The sequence below is a fragment of the Ananas comosus genome, linkage group 8 (assembly GCF_001540865.1).
Source record: "Ananas comosus cultivar F153 linkage group 8, ASM154086v1, whole genome shotgun sequence".
Classification (NCBI taxonomy): domain Eukaryota; kingdom Viridiplantae; phylum Streptophyta; class Magnoliopsida; order Poales; family Bromeliaceae; genus Ananas; species Ananas comosus.
This window is the reverse complement of record NC_033628.1, coordinates 13,886,893-13,905,913: the sequence shown is the minus strand read 5'-3', so window position 1 is coordinate 13,905,913 and position 19,021 is coordinate 13,886,893. Positions and strand designations below refer to the sequence as shown.

At 39.7% G+C, this 19,021-nt stretch overlaps 2 protein-coding genes across 8 annotated transcripts; both read left to right on the top strand.

The window, feature by feature from the left end:
* On the top strand, positions 210 to 16,240 carry LOC109713557 (pentatricopeptide repeat-containing protein At1g77360, mitochondrial-like). Of its 7 annotated transcripts, none has more exons than XR_002217116.1 (4): positions 210 to 286; positions 371 to 1,893; positions 12,927 to 13,120; positions 13,625 to 14,113. XR_002217116.1 is itself a non-coding variant. In XM_020237670.1 (2 exons), exon 1 carries the CDS (start codon positions 419 to 421, stop codon positions 1,877 to 1,879), a length of 1,461 nt encoding a protein of 486 aa, XP_020093259.1. In that variant the 5' UTR covers positions 219 to 418; the 3' UTR covers positions 1,880 to 1,893; positions 16,105 to 16,240. The 7 variants fall into 7 exon arrangements, 3 of the variants coding, with proteins under 3 accessions (XP_020093259.1, XP_020093257.1, XP_020093258.1); XR_002217115.1 differs by having other exon boundaries at positions 211 to 286; positions 367 to 1,893; XR_002217117.1 differs by having other exon boundaries at positions 255 to 272; positions 367 to 1,893.
* Positions 14,971 to 17,396, top strand: LOC109713558. Its single transcript, XM_020237671.1, has 3 exons — positions 14,971 to 15,402; positions 16,112 to 16,291; positions 16,609 to 17,396. Exons 1-3 carry the CDS (start codon positions 15,199 to 15,201, stop codon positions 17,233 to 17,235), a joined length of 1,011 nt encoding a protein of 336 aa, XP_020093260.1. The 5' UTR covers positions 14,971 to 15,198; the 3' UTR covers positions 17,236 to 17,396.

Sequence of the window (19,021 nt, the reverse complement as noted above, 5' to 3'; positions counted from 1 at the left end):
CTTTCCTTTCGTCTGTTTGTTTAACACGGACGTAAATGGGGCGGTAAGATGTGGGCCAACATTTGGTTGACATTTGTGTTTCCCTTCTTACGAGTTTCAAGCGCGCTCTGTGATTGTCTAGATCTAACAACAGATAATGGGCCGGCCCGTTCGTGGAAAATACCCGATACCTGGTGGGTAGTGGCTTCCGTCCCATTTCGTGCGAAGAAGGTCGAATGAGTCCGATTCGTTGGATTGGAGGACCGCGCGTCATCCAGAACCGAAGCTCCGCAGCTAGGACCCAAACGTGACCTTCTTTCTCCGGCCCGGCGCTGTTTGTGTTTTCATCTTATTAGTAATAATTTCCTATTTGCTTCCCTGACATAGGTAGATTTCTGTCCTGGTTCGGCCGTAACCCTAGTGCGGTGGCGGAATCGGAATGTCCGCCGTCGAGGCTGAAGACTTCACAAACCCTCTGCATGCTGTCCCGGCACCGAAGACGGCGGCGGCTAGGGATGCGGGCCCCGGCCCGGCCCCCGCCCCCGCCCCCGCCCCCGCCCCGCTGGAGCCGCCCTCGAGCGACCCCCGCGTGGTGGCTTTCCGCGAGATCCTGAGCCGCGTGCCGGCGTCGGAGGTGGAGGCGGTGCTGTCGCGGTGCGGGTTGGCGCCTCTGCCGGAGGTGGTGGAGGCGGTGCTCCGGCAGTCGTACGCGTCGCCGGCGACGGCCGTGCGGTTCTTCCGGTGGTCGGGGCTGAAGGCGAAGCACACGGCGGGGGCGTGGAACCTGATGGTGGACGTCCTGGGCAAGAACGCGCTGTTCGAGCCCATGTGGGACGCCATCCGCTCCATGCGGCAGGAGCCCGGCGCCCTGTCCGTCGCCACCTTCGCCTCCGCCTTCTCGTCCTACTGCTCCCTCGGCCGCGTCAAGGAGGCCGTCATGACCTTCGACGTCATGGACCGCTACGGCGTCCCCCAGGACGTCGTCGCCGTCAACTCCCTCCTCAGCGCCCTGTGCCGCGCGGACGGCCGCACCGCCGACGCCGCCGCCTTCTTCGACCGCGTCAAGTCCAAGATCCCTCCCGACGCCGACACCTTCGCCATCCTCCTCGAGGGCTGGCAGAAGGAGGGCAACGCCGCCCGCGCCAAGACCACCTTCGGCGAGATGGTCGTCCGCGTCGGATGGAGCGACGCCTTCCTCTCCACCCTCGTCCGCGGCGGCCTGGCCGAGGAGGCCGTCAAGTTCCTCAAGGTCATGAAGGGCAAGGGCCGCCTCCCGGGCCTCAAGTTCTTCAGCTCCGCCCTCGACATCCTCGTCGAGCAGAACGACCACGCCCACGCCCTCGCCCTCTGGGCCATCATGGTCCTCGACGGCGGCCTTGTCCCCAACCTCGCCATGTACAACGCGATGATAGCCCTCCTCTGCGGCGCCCGCGACGTCAACTCCGCCTTCCGCCTCCTCGACGAGATGCCCTTCCACTGTGCCTTCCCCGACTCCCTCACCTACAACACCATCTTCGACTGCCTCCTCAGGAATAGGATGCCCCGCGAGGCTCACTCCTTCTTCAAGGAGATGAGGAAGAACGAGCAGCTCCCGTCTTCCCCCAACTGCATTGCAGCCATCAGGATGTTCTTCAACGAGTTTGACCCCACCGCAGCGCTCGAGCTGTGGAACTGTGTTCTCGAGGAGAACTTCTTTCCCCCCGACGACTGCGCCAACGAGCTGCTCCTAGGGCTTTGTGACTTGGGTAGGTTGGGCGAGGTGAGGAAGTACGCAGAGGATATGCTTGACCGGGAAGTCGAGCTTCGGCCCTCCACCATGGAGAAGATGAAGACCGCCTTTCACAAGGCCGGAAAGCTTGACTCCTATGATCGTCTTGCAAGGAGGATGAGGCATTATTAGGAGGAACCATCCAGGTATGCCACATTCACTCGATTTTCGATGATTGTGTCGTAAATGCCGTCTGTTTTAAGGATGTCGCAGATGCAGTGGAGGAGTTACCTTCCCCATACGGAGGATTTTGGCTTACGCAATTTTTTCTTGCATTGCTATACTTGTGATCTTTCTTGGCTGCCTTGATCTTCAATCTTGCTTGTTATCTTTCAACAGTATTAGTTGTACAGATTGTGCGTAACTCCTCGTACTACAGGACGAGTGGTTCTTGGGTGCTATTGTCCTTCTTATTTTGAAGGAACTGTCAAGAAGTGTATCCCAATTTTTGCTCCTCCTTCTCTTTTTAATCATGTCGTTCATGTCTGTCTCTTGTTGTACTTCATTCGACAATTTGGAAATGAAGTATGCAAGTGACAGCTGACAAATCTCCTTCTCTTTAGTTCTGATCCATCTCTTGATATTTGCTTGTTTTTTATGCCTTCTCTTGCATTCTTTTGAATGTCTTATTCTTTTGCAGAGAAGGGATACTTATATCCCTCCCAATGTGGCGTTCCCATTCGTCCCTTGCAGCCAAGATTGGCGCAGTTTTTCACTATAGATGTTTGCAATGTGTGTTGCAGGCAATCTTAGTGTATCTTCTTCAGGAAGGGGATTGAGATATTCATTTCATCATGTTCTTTATGTTCTTAAACGGCTCTTAAAGCACTCCATGCTGGATATGTTGTCAAACTCCCGCCTTATTCCTTCTTATAACTCTCTTGACTTCACTTCTAATATGATTTGGTCCTAGTATAGCAAGATTACAAGATCTGTTCGGGATTTCAATAGAAAAAGAACCTATTTCAAAATTCTATGTATTTCAAAATTCTATGTAATTGTAAAGGCAAAAAAAAACATTGAAAATAAGGTACATCCTTCGTTGATCTCCATGGAGAACTAGACTAACTGGACCTCCATGCTTAGGTGCAATGAAAAGGCTTTTAATCCAAATAAATCTAATGATTCTTAGCTACCGTTTGGTTCGGGGTTAAGGAAAAACTAGTTATTCCAGAGATAGGGTTAAGTTCAGGGGTAAGGTAGGGTTAGAGTATTTTTGTGTTTGGTTGGGGGTTGGAGTTAGTCCAGGATAGTGAAAAATAGTGTTTGGTTGGAGTAGGTGGGATAAGAAGAATAGTGGGTTATAATAAATAGAAAATAGTGTTTGGTTGGGATTTGGTGGGATTAGGTGGGGTTAGCTAACCCCACCCAAAATGGGCTATCCCGGGTTAGGTGGGGTTAGCTAACCCCACCCATTTTTGGGGGTGTTTGGGGATAATATGGGGGTTAAGGGGTTATTACACCCCTTAACTCCCAACCAAACAAAGGCTAAAGAACAACTTTAAGACTAGAAATTTTAGCATACTAGAGTTAAAATTACTCAATAATGGGTGATCCCTTTGTTATTTGGAGGAATTGAGAGAAGAGCTACAAGACCTCTTGGGAGGCTTTCAAATAAGGATTTAAGTGCCCGTCAACATGGGCAGCATCTACCGTGTCGTTTCGTGCGAACAAGATATTAGCACGATACAAGCCTCCATGCCGATAGTACAACTCAAAACTCTCTTTTTTTAAAAAATTAGTAAGTAATTCTCTCAATAAAATTCAAAAGATTTGATAAAAATATATAATTGAGCAATTAGAATATTTTGTTGCTAAAGAAAATAAAAATATATGTCATTATGTGTCTGCACGCATGTATTTTTTCTGACTAGCACGCATCGGTACGGTTTGACACATATCGTGTTGTATAGTGTTGGCAAATTTTCGGCATGACCCTATGCCACAAAACTTAAATCCTTGCTTTCAAATGGTGAAAATAGTGGGAAATGGCTTTCACCCAAAAAATTCCATCAAAATAAAGGCCTTATGCTTGAGCTTGATTTGTATAGGCCAACATAAAATGGCACCTAAATCGATATGGGTCAGTAACAAGTGATATTACAGTTCATGAGCTGATACGCTTGTGAGCTACTAGTACAAGACATACTATGTAGCAACCAACTGGCAAGTTATGTGTCACCTACCTAGACTCACATAAAGATCCTTATCGGTAAGAGATGTTGGTTCCTTGATAGTTATTCATTTCTCCTACACTCAAATGTGCTTGTTATTTTACTGAAAACTTTGATGTCATGTATTGATTTTCATAGACGGGTTGTTCCCTCTTATCTTGTTAACATGTTTCTTCCAATGTAATTTGGAGCAAATAGTGTAACACCCCAATAGTCCCACATCGGATAGAAAAAAATTCTGATTGGATTATATAAGGTCTTGCATGCTATAATAATCACTTGGCTTAAGCATTTTGGGCTAGTGGTTTGGGTCCAACGAGTTATTATTGCTAATAGGTCGGGTCGTTACAATTGGTATCAGAGCTGAATACTAATCGAAAGTGTGAGAGCTAAGTGCTGTGTGGGGCAAAGTGCTACACCAACAAGTTTGGTGGGAGCCACCTCTTGAACCCCTAGGAACTACCTCCAGAATCTCACATTGCTTGGTAATTATGTTCTGTATATTTGTGATCTGGGTTTGTACCTGACGAGGACTTTAGGGTCTAAAAGGGGGAAGTTTGTAACATCCCAATAGTCCCACAGTGGATGAAAAAATTATTCTCATTGAAGTATATGAGGCCTTACACGCTAGTAATAATAACTGGACTTAAGCATTTTGGGCCGATGGTTTGGGTCCAACGAGTTATTGTTGTTAACAGGTCGGATCGTTAGAAATATTTATTGTCATAGCTATCGTATTCTTTGAATCAACCCTAACTGTCACGCCCCGCGACCGTCAATTTGGTCGGTTCGTACACGTTCACAGACGCTGAACGGACAAGACCTTCCATGTCCGCCCAAGGCTCAACAATAACCACGTGTATAGCAATTTCATACATAGAAAAATTTTAGTATACACGGCTTGCACGAGGGCAAGCAACAACCACACAAGTGTTACACGACTTGCATGGGGGCAAGCAACAACCACACAAGTGAAAGTAAACTAACTACTATTACAACATCCATTGTACTTTACAAGATTTAAACAAAATGCAAAGCTTGATAATTCATTACATTCATTTATCCATTTACAGCACGTCCTAAAATGCATACATCATTTATATACATTGTCCATTCATCAAGTACAAAAGATGAATATCAAAAGGGTATATAACTAAACTCGAAGGAGGCTCACTGCCTAGGGCGCGATACCCTTGCCGCGATCCTCGACCGCCCCGCTCGCACTAGGATCTGCAAGATTAGTAGTTTGAGAACTAATGAAAGTTCCCAGTGGGTTCGGCTGTCGATCTCACCGACTCACCCACTGGGTCTACTCAGGCATATGTAGGCAATAAAAGAGAGAGATAGTAACCAAACTAACACTACTACAATGCTTGTACAAAACTGGAAATAATATACTTAGGATGTTGATGCATGCATCCTACTTTTACCATTACCCAATCAGCTTGGTCAACCATTTGTTTAACCCCAACTCACCAAACCAAATCCTTTTTGTCGGGAAGAATACCTCTACAACCTGACGGGACTGTCTGCTGGGGAGAATTCCACTACCAACCCAGTTGATGACACTCCGGAGCTCACCGCCCAAGGTGGAGCAACCTACCTCGAGCATTCAGACTACCTGTGAGTACGATCTAATTCTCACTTGGAGGATACCATGCCACAACCTTGACAAACTCTTTATTCTATATTTAGCATTTCCAATTTTAGGTGCTAACCAAATCATCTCATTACAATGCCACAATTGCCACAAGTTCATTTTCCTTGTCTATCATTCTCAATACTCGGTGCTACTAATGCCGTCTAGTCACAATGCCACTTGTTCACTAGTGTCATAGTTCAATGCTTCATACATCTATAGGGTTTCTATATTCATCATCTATTGTTCACATGTTTTTTGCTTTCAAAGCATACAAGAATGCACAATTGCCACATATGTCACATTTATCCTATAATGCATGAATTCACTATACACATACAAATATGCTCAAGAAAGTAACTAGACATAATGGGTCATTCGAAGACTTTGGATAGCACCACCCACCTTGTAGTGATGCCGGAGTGCGAGAAACCACTTCCCGCGATTTATGGATGATCGCTCCTCTCAACCCACGGCAAACGAAGTCGAAATGAGGTTTTTTCCCACTAGCTCGACGTAGACTCGTCGGAACTTCGATTCGAGTCTCCCAACGCGTCGATTTATTCTTCAATTAGGGCTACAAGAGCTCAAACCCATGTTAGATCTCATATTCAACAAAACCACATTTTTACTCTAGGGTTCATACAAGCTACCCCATATAGTCTAAGTTTCTAGGATTTCTTAGCATAATCAAGCTCTAGAAATCCTAGAGACTACAAAACCTAATCATTTGGGGTATAAAACCAAACCCTAACCAAGAAATTGCAAGAAACCTACCTTAGGTTCTTGCTCCAAGAATTTCTCCTTACTCTTGGGCTTCTTTTTCTCCAAGATCCTCAAGTTCAAGCTTCAAATCCCCTTCAAATCCACTATGGAGAGGCCTTCCTAGAGAGAGAAAGAGAAGAAGAGATGAAATGGAGGAGAAACGATGGAGTCCTCATGCATGAGAACACAGGTGGAGGGTTGGGGTTTATATAGGAGCCCTACAATTGCACTTAAACCCCTCACCTATCCCAATTTACACCATAACAAAACAGTCCTTTTTAGCCTGGGTACCGGTACCAGCCTCCCAAACCCTAGAGCTACGCAACTCGGTCTGCCCCGGAGTACCGATTCACCCTTCTAGTACCGATACCCGACCAATCTGGTACCGGTACTAGACCACAGTACCGGTACACAGTCTCCTATAGTCCGGATCCCGAGAGCTTATCCAACACGCACTGGCTGGTACCGGTACCGCATTGCTCTAGTACCGATACCAAGTGCCAATTCTACACTTTGACAGTAGAATTGCTCCGGGAGTTTGTTTTCGGGCCCAGTTTGCGCCGAAAACACTTAAATACCACTGTAACTCACTTCTAATCATCCCCACGCCTCTGAAACAGCTCGGGGACGACGCCTATCATGCTCAAGCCTCACTTTGATCAATTCAATCAAAGTTAGCATAGTAACTCGGAGGTTTGGTATGTTACACTAACAAACCCTCAAGTGGTGTGGATATGAGCTATATCAAATGGGCATTCAAAGAGTTGCTAAAACATTAGTTTATTAGAGTACCATGAATAGACCTTGCAAATCCTCGGTTGTGTTTGTGCTAGATCAAGATTTGAGCTCAAGAGTTGTTTGTTCGACACAACCTGTCTTATATATGGAATGAGAGTTGAGTCACCTAAAAAAGTCAGAGGCTGTAACTTGACTTAAAGATTGTTGGGCCTAAATTTCAAAGACCCGGTTTTGCCGGTGAAGCCTAACCTCACATGCAAAAAGATGGGCCCTTGGGAAGGCCAAGCAGGCTTGATCAAGTCTTTTTTGCTTAGCTCTAATCGTCAAACATGGAGGCAAATAAATTTATTACGTGGCTATTAGAGGATGTGGTTCTACTGCGGCAAATACTTATGCTCGAGTTATGCATTTATATTGTCACATCATCTATAGTTTGTTGTGTAGAATGTATAGTGTACTAGATTCACAACACATGTAGGGGTGAAAAATGGATAGGATATAATCCGAAAATATTGCATGCATATCCGATATTATTCGTATCTGAATAGAAAAATATTCGAATCGGATATGGATGCGGATATGGTTTTAGAGAGTCAAAATTATCTGTATATCCAAAAATGATGGATGTGGATACATATTTCCAAATTTTTTAATAGTATTATATTATACAAGAATAAATTAAATTACAATATTAATGTCCAATATCCCATTCTCCTGAGCCCAATATCCTAATATCCCAATTTCTTATTTTTCTGTTTCAATATTGTGCTTTCAAGTTTCCAAGCATGTAAAAAAAAAGTTCTAGATTGTTTTTATTGCTAATGTATGTGGGGAGATAAAAATGGCTTAATTGCGTTTTTTAGGGAGATAAAGGCAGCTTAATTGCTACTTGTGGGGAGATAAGGAGGAGTTGGATTACTTTTTGTGGAAAGATAATATATGTTTGTGGGAAAATAAGATAATTTTTTGCGCTATTCATGTATTTTATTATGAGTTTCATACAAAAATTGCATGTGTTTGTTAAATCTTAAATTTTATTCAATCAAATATAAGTATATAAACATTTGAACATGAATATGAAACTTTAGTTGCACAGGTGTTAATTCTAGTTCATATTTATATGTCCATATTAGTGTTTATTATTAGTCGAATAAAATCCGAATATATATTCAATACTTATCCAAATCTGAAGATATATCCAACCGTGTCCGAACCCATTTTTAACAGATATGGTAATGAAAATTTAGCATCCGACACATCCATATCCGAATTCGTATCCAAAGAAAAAATATGGATGCATATATGATTTTATCAAATATCTGTCCACACCCGATCCATTATCACTAATAACCTTATGTGCATACAAGGGGAAATTTTTTGTTGTGACAGTAGTCTCAAGGACTTATTGTTTTGCCAATTACATTAATGGCTATGAGGCAATATCTGTTCCTCAATAGTTGTGATATGCATCCAGCTTTGAATCAATGCATTAATAAACTATGTAATGTTACATATCTTCTGCTAATGGTGCTATTGGTTTAAACTCATTTTAACTGTGTAACTATGCATTGTTCTCTGCAATATATATTAAACTTCTATTGACTTCCAGTGCAATTATTTTTTCTCATATCTTCACTATATGGTGCTTGTTGATTTTGCCCTTCTAAAAGGAACATCCGCTCTCAAAATTTTGTCTTCATCTCCAAAAACTACAAGAAATGTTTTAAAAAAGTTGACATATCACATTGTTTCATATCTCAACACATATCTAATTTGCAACTTAAAAAATATATAAAAAACTTATAAAAAATATTTCTTATTTTGCTAATACTATGAAAACTCATAGTTTATTGAGAAATTTATTCAATTTATATTATTCTATTGCATTACTTAACTTTATCTATAAATTTATTTTTACAAAGTTTTATAGCTGAATTCAACAATTATCTCAAATAGTTGGACCTATTGGATATAATAACAGTGTAGGGAGGTAATTGATGCAATTTTTTATGTAGGAGAAAAATTGAGGCAAGAGCTAAAGTGAATAGGGGCTTTTTATAATGTAGTGTTTTTTTTTTTTTTACTTTTCATGCCATTTGACTTGAATTTTGCTAATGGTTTGGAACTTTGGATATTTTTAAAATTACAAAGTATTTTTGGGAAAACTGGCATTACTAAGTTTGTTAATTTTCCTAGTGTAATTTATTTAAGGAGTCTGTATCGTGGTCTCACTAGCTTTGTAGTCTTAGGATATCTCATTTTCTGTGATAGATCATTGTAATTGTTGGTATTATAGGAATAGCGACAACTGCAAGTCATCATTGACTCATTCCTTACCTTTTGTACAGACTGTTAGTCACTCTTGCTAATTGAATGGTCTAGTGAAGTGTCCTAATTGCGGGGTTGCAAGCAGTTTGGTGCTTGCGACGTTACAAAACATCCATAGAACTTTTTTTTTCTGTAGGTGAGCCTATGGAAGGTGTTGATCCATTGGGATTGTGATAAGTGAGTGTGATTTTTTTTTTTTTTTTGAGAAAAAAGTAGCACGCTACCCGCTTTATTCATTTACCAAATGAATTTAGCTATAGGGTTGAGGCAATGCGGCCTTAAAAAACATTAAAGGCAACCAAAACAAAAAAAAAAAAGACAAACAAAAATAAAAACAAAACCAAAAAATCAAAGGAAAAATGATTAGGGGTCATAAGATTGGTTTCTAAAATTCGTTATTTTTTTTCTGCCGGATCATCCACCAGCAGGCTGTGACCCTAGTTAGATCTCTCGCTGCTGCCTCTTGGCGGCAGTTCCCTGATAGAGCTCCTAGACACCCTTGACCTCCATCCCAGACCTAGGAATGTGCCTAGCTTCTAGGATGTTGAACGTCAAAAATCTTGACTACGCATGCGACAAGTAGATGATCAACAGTCTCTACTTTGTTGCCGCACATCACACACTGTTGATTCCCGGACCGTACTCTTTTGAGTAGGTTGTCTACAGTAGGTAGGCATTTCTTAAGGGCTAACCAAATAAATATTCTAACTCTAGATGGTATTTTCAACTCTTAAACTTTCAGCAAAAGAAAATCCCGAACACCCCATCTCGAATCAGCTTATACACCGACTTAACAGTGAAACACCTTCTCGCATTCAATCTCCATCGGATTTCATTAGGCCTGTCAGAGACAAAGAAACTTGAAAGGAACTCCTTGAATGCTCTGATCCCTCGACATCCCGACCCCAACTCCTCGTAGTATCTTTCTGCATCTCCAACCTTGTAGGGAGAGACACTCCTTGATTAAAGGTCCCTTAATGACTACTCTTTCATAAATGTCAGGAGAAAGCGTTTTCAAAGAAGCGTCTCAACACCACTTATCAGAAATAGACTGCGCGTCACCGAGATCAAAGCATGTGCCAAAAATTTCCTTGGTAGAAAACACACTCTTCCACCATTGTGTGGCGGGCTTAAACGTCCTTAGCTCAAAGGTTTCCTCCTCTTATAATATAAAGTTTTAATAAGAGTGCTCCATGGTAAATCCTGTTCCGTGAAAAAAATGCCACCACCATTTCGTAAGTAGTGCATCGTTTATCAAGGTGAGATCCTTCACCTCGAGCCCTCTTTCCTTCTTTTCCCTGCATACACAATTCTATACTACCATACGTGCACCACTCTTGACACTCACTCCCCCTATCCGGAAGAACTTTCGCCTTAGTGCCTCAATCCTTTAAATAACCCATTTCGGAGCCTTGAAAATTGAGAAAAAATGCGGAGGCAAATTAGTAAGTGTGATAATTTTGACACAAGGGTCAAATTAAATAATGGGACAAGTAGTATTAGACATTCTATTATCATATGCCAAGCTGATTATTTGGGTGTTGCCTTTTGTGCTACTTGAAATGACACTTGAGATGAGCGGTGACATATTCTTTTCTACTTCTAACTCCGTGATGAGAATGCTCAGGATGCTAAGATTAGCTTCTACAATGATGAAATCTCTGCTATCAGTGGCGTGTACAGGCAAAGGTGAATTGAACAAATTTTGATGTGCAGATCAATCAGAACAAAGTGCTTGCTTCATTAGATCAGCCTAACAACAAACAACTTAAGCAATTGACTCATCTTTTTGGATTGTTTGTTGCGATCAAAGTTCAAAAAGCATCAGCTTGCTAGACAAGTTTTCATGATCCTTAAATGGTTGGCGTATGAAGGACAATTGGTTGATTGTTTAGTTTTGGGATAATTTTATAGATGTCTCTGAAGCAACCAATTACTCTAAGGGACTATTTGGTTGCACGCAGTTACTATTGCATTGCAGTTTTGACTTCATGGCAATCCAAATACAGTGTTTGGATTGGTGTAGTTTAGTCCACTTATTGCAATTGGAATTGAATGAGGATGTCCAACTACTACATTAGGAAACTACATCTTAATTGGCTATAGTTCAAACTTCATATATGGTGAAGAATCAAATCATCCATTTTAAGAAAAAAATTAATATATCTTCATACTTTTGAACAACCGAAACACTCGCATGAACACAAAACCAGACAAAATATGTAGTTGTAACTATTGAATTTTAAACTTCATCGTCTTTAATTACATTGCATTTGCAATTACATCCACCAAAGGATTGCATGTGCCACCTGTGCTGTGCCGTGCCGAGGCCGTGCCATATATGTATGTGTGTGCGTGCGTGTGACGGGGCGTACTGACACCCTATCGATAAAATATTTGTGCGAGGGGGGTGTACTGACATTGTATCGAGAAAATGTTTTTTTTTTAGTTTTTGATGGTCTTTTTTGAAAATTTCTTTTGTGTGTGTGTGTGTGTGTGATGGGGGCGTACTAACACTGTATCGACAAAATAATTTTGTTTAGTTTTTAATGGTCTTTTTTGAATTTTTCTTGAGGTGAAAAGTTTTACAATGGTCTTTTCATACTTGAAATATTTAGCTCTTCTAAATCTACTAACATTTGTTATGATTAGTAAGTTCAATTGGATATGGAGTGAAAAAGAAGTACAAAAAAGATCTCCTCTTTTAAGTTTTTTATCATTTTAGATGTAATGAATTTGCCTACAGTAGTGTTTTTCTATAAATTTTTCTCCAATTATGACTTTAGTTTTGTTTCATCCATATACTTTCATAATTTGTACAAAATAAATATTTTTTATTATTAATATCTTTATGACCCTATTCTTACTAAATTTTACGAGATAACATTTGAGCCATTTTTATAGCTATAAAAGATATTAAAACAATCTAGACAGCTGATATTTTATAAGAATTTAATAAAAAAAGATGCATGCCAACGTGCTAATGGAGTGCCACTGGAGTGCAACTGGCACATGGAGATGTGCCGACATTGGCATGCCCCATGCCACTGTTTCGTGCCTTGTCATGTCAGTGTCATGATAATCCTTGCATACAACCAAATGGCCCCTTAACTGCAAGAAAACGGTATTTAATATTTTATGTTAACTACTCCCTTTCACATCTGGGCTAAAGATTCTTTAATAGGTCCGTTCAGTCGATTTCAATTAATGAGAGGAAGACCTTTGGCTTTGATATCATGGTAAACTACCACGTCTGAAAGGATCTGATGTCACTACGCCCCTTGGAAGTTCAAAATATCACTGTTGTTCTTGTAAGCACTAAAAATATTCAAAAGGTTACTCTGTTTGTCATGAACATTGAAAGGTGATGAACATGGAGGGTGCTTTGTTTATTTGTTGAAGTTTGGCAAAAGAATTCCAAATTGTACTATGGAGCTAACCTCCCTACATTTAGCTTATGAACTATATGATGCCTGAATATCTTCACAAGTGTATACAAAGCACTTAATGAGGCAGGGTATTCCCTTTTTGTCAGCTGAGACAACAGTATATTTGGAGATATCTGACAGAGATATAGGGGAATGGAGATGTGGGAGAAGAAATGAGGCACATTCTGCAGCTACAAGAAAGAACAAAGAAGGAAATGAGATACACTCTGCGAGTACAGGGAAGAACAAAGAAGGAAATGAGATACACTCGGCGAGTACAGGGAAGAACACAGAAGAGAAGGTCAGTTGCATGAGTACAATTAAAGTATAAGTCTAGTTGATAAATCTTATGATATCCAACATAATGTACTGTCGTAGCAATGCAATAAGCATATATAAAGTACATCTATCAAAGTTCAAGAGTTCATGGTAAATTCTCAATATTAAGTTTTGACTGGTGAAATAAGTTCAGTACTGCTGGCTTCCACAAGGTGTTGTATGGAAATTTTTTTCATCATCAGCATTCATGTTTGAAGGAATGTCAAACTGTTTTCTATCTTCTCTTGCTATCTAGTATTCTCATCTTAGGAAAATCACCATAACTTTGATCAATCAGAACCATATAAAATTGGATTGCCATAGTTTGGGCATGGTACAATTAATTTCTAACTGACAGGCCGAGTTCATCCTATGCAACAAGCTGGTGTTTAGTAAATCGATCTACACATGTATTTGATGCTTCATTTCTATTGCTTTTATATATATATATCGGGAGTCGCTGATGTTCTAGTATCCTCATATCCAGGTGCTGAATTAGTTTAGGTTTATGAAGTATATTCCTGCATACCATGTAAACAACCAGTCGTGTGGAACGACCGAGTTACTTGGTTAAGCATATCCTTTGGGTAATACAGAGCCACCGCTGTGCAACGTAGGTTGGTAGCACGCGAGTTTGGAAAATGTTGTTTATTATGATATGAGATGGGGTCTGATGCAATTAAGGTGATCAGCTGTCTGCTATTATGGTTAAGGTTCATTTGCACGAGTATTATGATTGCAACAATACATGGTAGCTGTCATACATGCAGGAATTGGAGAAACAGCAGTTCAAATTCACATGGACCAAAATGCAGTGAAATTTTTTTCCTGATATTCTGATGTATTTAACTTGAGCGGTAATGATCTTTTTCATGATTTGCTAAGATTGATTCGTGGTTTTCTGGCTGTTATGAGATCTAGCAAATGAATACACAAATTGCTCAGCAATAGATGCAACTTCGCACCTGTAGGGAAATTAGATGAATCTTTGCTTTTTCTGGGATGATTAATCTGCAAGATGGCGAGAGTTTACAGTTTGATACTTTGGTTCTGCTGCGTGCATGCTTTTGCGTAGTTCTTTCGTTTTTGGTGTGATTGTGCTAGATCTGTAAGACTAACAAAGTTTTGCAATTGTTTACATACGTTGCCTTCGGTGAATGTGCTAGTAGCAATCCTTGACGGAAGGTTGTAGTTCTAAATTTCTCATTGAAGCATTTGCAATCTTCCTGGGCGTGTTAAAAAATGTTAGCCGTGGATCATTTTCGTGTTTGGAGTTTGAACCTTTCGCGCTTCGTAATTTCTTAAGAGGTTTGTAAAATTGTGAAAGGGCTGATTTGTCTAGGGGTGATGTTGTCCGCATTCTCCGCCGCCCAGCAATTTTCGGCCTACTGGCGGCACACTCGTGCTATTTATTTGACTAAAATACTAGTTTGAAAGAAGTGTAAAAGGGGAAGCAAGCGAAAGAGGCTTTTTATACAATTTATTTATATTATAATAATAGTTTAGTGGCGCACGGAAATTGATGATTTCAATATTTGTCGCATCAGGGCAATGATTCATATATATATATATATATATATATATATTATAAACGAGTGAAAATTGATTGGAATAAAGAAAAGTGATTTTAGTGAGCTCCAGCGATTCGGCTGGGGCTGAAAAGAGAAGCGAGGGCCGCACTTGAGAGGCTGCTGGGGAACTAATAAGTAATAGGAATAGTACCCGGCCGCACGTGTCCCCGACACATCGCTATCCCGCTGGCGACGTGTCCCGCTCACCTCTGCCTCCCTCGCGTCACTCTTATATCTATCTATCTTTGTTTCCTTGTGTCCTCCCGCGCGGTCCGTCCCGCCTCAGTCCTGAGCAGAAGAGAAGAAGCGGCGTGGGGGCTCTGCGTCTGCGGTAGCTGCTCCTCAACCCCGGAAGGGAATCTTAATTCCTACAAGCCCCGTCTTCCCCGTGGTTGGTTGCTTGCTCTCTAGTCTTTTACTTTTTGTTTGTGGTCGATCGGGCCCCGCCTTGCTTGGAAATGCTCGAAATTGGACGACGTCCGACGCATCCATGTGTAGCTGGCCCCTCTCCTCGCTGCAAATCTTCTTCCTGCTGGGCGTCAGGGCTGCGTGCCGAGCCGCGCTGGCCTGGTGGCAGCTGCTGAAGCTCGTCGTCAGCTTCCACGCCGGCCTCTTCCTGCAGTTTATGCTCTGGGCGGTCGCTTTCCTCACCTTTCCCGTCCGGCTTCTCACTTGTTTGCAAAGGGAGCGCAAGGCAGGTGCTATCTATCTATCTATTATTATGATTATTATTATTATTATTATTATTATACACAGTAAGTATATATATATATATATATATATATATATATATATATATATATATATATATCTTCTCTCTTTAGGCTGTCGGACTTAATTTGCTACGTGACTAACTGACGATACGAGTTTAGCTTTCCTGGATAAGATAAGATATGCGCAGAGGAGGATGTGCTCCTCCGTCCCATGGGAAAAAAAAAAAAGAGGATAATACTAACTGACCGACCGTCCCTAGCCTAGCTAGAATTGGTTAAGAGGAAGGGAAAGTTGGCTGCTAAGTGATAATATTTAGATGCTCAATTCAATTCTCGGCTTTTCCAAGATTTTTTTTCCTCCCTTCTTTCATTTAAGAAAGAAGTAAACTATCTGCTGGATTTCATGTTTTTAACGGCAGAAAGGGGGAGCATCCGATCTTTGTAAATGATTCATGTTGTCGCTGCATGCATTCATTCATTCATTCATAATCTCTTATCAAGAGGTCTGGTCGCATCTTAATTAACCCAGTAATTAATCTTCTGCGTGAGCATCTATCTATCTATCCATTTGTACATTATTATTTTCCATTATTTTGAGCCGGATTCAGTTCCTTATCTGCCGATTGGCATTTTATGTCATTTCTCTATTTTGATTCCTTGCGGTCGATACTGATAATGGACAGCTTGCAGTTAGAGCGGCTCCTCCATGAGATGCAAATTCAGATGGATGCACTTGTTTGGGAGAGTAAGGAGCTTGAAGACAGATTAGAGATCGCATACAAAGACCGAAACGTTATGGAGGCGATATGTGAAGAGATCGAAGAGGATTATGAGAAAGCTCTTGCTAGAATCGATCTATTAGAAAACGAGGTAAGATGAGTAATCCTTCAAATTGATGAACCTAGCTAATTCCTAACGACGCTACCTTCTATACTGTTATACAGTCGTTTAAATTGCCTAGCATGAGCTCGACGGTGCTGTCTTGTACTTTGCTACAGGATGCCTTAAGACTTAGAGGCAGCACGGCCAATCTTTACATTAGTACCATGCATGTTACATAGTTCTCAAAAAATAAAATAAAATAAAATAAAATTTCCGTGTCCCCCCAAGTGTTCACGGCAACATCCCGAATGTGGTTTTAAACCAACCTTACTGAGACTAATTTACTTTCTTCTCTCCTCTCATAGATGCAGGATCTTAAAGAAGAGAATAGGCGACTGGCTGAAGGCCGGGGTAAATCCCTCTGGGATGACAAAGCTCATGACAGCGAGGATAAGAATGTACTCGACGCCCTTCCTCCTCGAATTAATTATGATCAGGACCCCTCTTCATGGTCTGCCCCTAACAAGAGCGGTATAATTGTTGGAGATCCATGGGACGCTAGCGTAAAAGATAAATCTCCAATGCATGGCCCCTCGGTAGCGGCTGCCCATCAATTTTCTTCAGCTCCGCCAGCAGTTTCGAGGAACCTAACTGTGGATGAGATGTTCTTGCAGAGAGGGAGGGTTATAGCGCTCTATCGCAGTGTGTTCAGCGCGATCTTATCAGTTATTGTCGGCATGATTGTGTGGGAAGCTGAGAGCCCCTGCCCGCAGCTGATAGCTGCTCTGTTCTTTGTGGTGGGCATGTCACTGTGCAGCGTGGTTCAGTTCTTCTTGACCATAAAGAACAAGCCAGCTTCCGATGCCGTAGCTTTGCTATGCATAAACTGGTTCATACTCGGCACGCTGACGGCTCCTACCTTGCCTAGCATTGCTGCCTTGTTCGTTCCGCTAGCCGACAGGCTTGCTAAGCGGGCGCTTATCTGGTTATGAAAGTAGTTAAGTGTGTTTATTCAGCTGTTCTGTTGCAGGAAATATATGTTTCTTTCTTTGTACTTTGTACAAATGTAAAAAGAAACGTTATTTGAGCATACAACTTTTTGTTTGTTGAGTGTCGGCACAAGTAAATTTCAGTTGTGTCTCACGTTTTTCTAGTCTAACAGTGTTTGTTCTTGCTAATTGATCTTGGATCTACAGTGCTCTGGATGGGTTTATTCAATTGCGAGTTAGTCTCATGGGCGCAAACCAGCGCAGCTGGTTAGATTTCCGCTCACCCAATCAGATAGCATCTTAGCATCAGTCCCTTCCTTATCTGCTGTTACCTTCTCTTATATTATCTATTTAAATATCAAAATTTAAATTTAAAATGACATGTAAAAAATTATTGATATTATATATATATAAAACAACTAAATTTTATTGAGAATTTTATTAATAGTACGTATAAACGTGCTGGAGTTTACATTGTGGAAAATTGCCAACTTTGTAAACAAAAAAAAAAAAGTTTTTTTTTTTTCTTCTCNTAAATCAACAAAATATATATATATTATAGTTATTAAAAAATGTACAGTAAAATTTAAATTTAAAACTATAAATTTATCTATTATATTCTACTTGGAAAGTTCTATCATATCATAACTTAAATTTCGATGATTGTTATCGATCATAATTATATATTTTTACTATTTTTTTATATATATTTAATTTTTTTTGTATATTTTTTTAATTCTAACTAATCAAAATTTAAGTTTATGTTTTAAACCAGAAATACCACAATTTAATTCATATTTAATTTAAAATTTAATTTTGACCTACTTTCCTTAAAAGTTTTTAATTATTAATTCAAATTTAATATCCCGACAAAATATTTAATTCATGATTTAAACATATATTATAGATATTGTCCCTATCTCTCTCTACATATATATATATTAGTTGAGTGTATGTACAAATTCACGTAACAATTATTTTAATAGTTATCTCAAATTAACATAAATTTTTGGATCATATTTATAGAAAAGTTTACGATCAAAAGTTCACAACAAAATTTTAAAAATATCTCTCATATTTTAACTCAGATTTGGATAATTCTTTATTTTTTATAAAAAATTCGATTTTAAATAATGAATTAAATTTAATTTTGGATATCATATTTGAATAACAAATAACAAATTTTAATTAAAAAGGAGTAAATTACCTTTTAAAATTTGAATTAAATGTGATTTAAAGTTTTGATACTTTTTGTTTAAAACACATACTTAAATTTGGATTCATTAGAATTCGAAAAAAAAAACAAAACAAAAATATTCAACATATAATTAAATTTTAATTCTGAATTTAAGATGAAATAAAAGTTTAAAATCAAATAAGATTAATAAATAAATATACATTTGAAATTATATTTAAATTTGATTATTGGTTGCAATCAATAAAAATTTAATATAACAACTAAATATTAGTAGATAATATTGAAATAATATAAAAATGTTCACTTAAAATGAAAAGATATAAAATAGTTCTAAAATTATTCCTTAGAGAAAGAAGAATTATTTTATTTCATTACTTATTTTGCATAAAAAAATTAAAATAATTTTTCGGCAAAAAATAGATTTGCCAACAAACTCAAATTCAAAATAGAAAAGTATTTAAAACTTATGAACTTTGAATAAAAGTATTTTATGTGTGTGTGTGTGTGTATGCTCACCGCCCAAAAGTGTAACCTCAAAGTTTTTATCGGAAAACTCCACCCAAAAATTTGTTTTGCAGCAAAACAGATAAT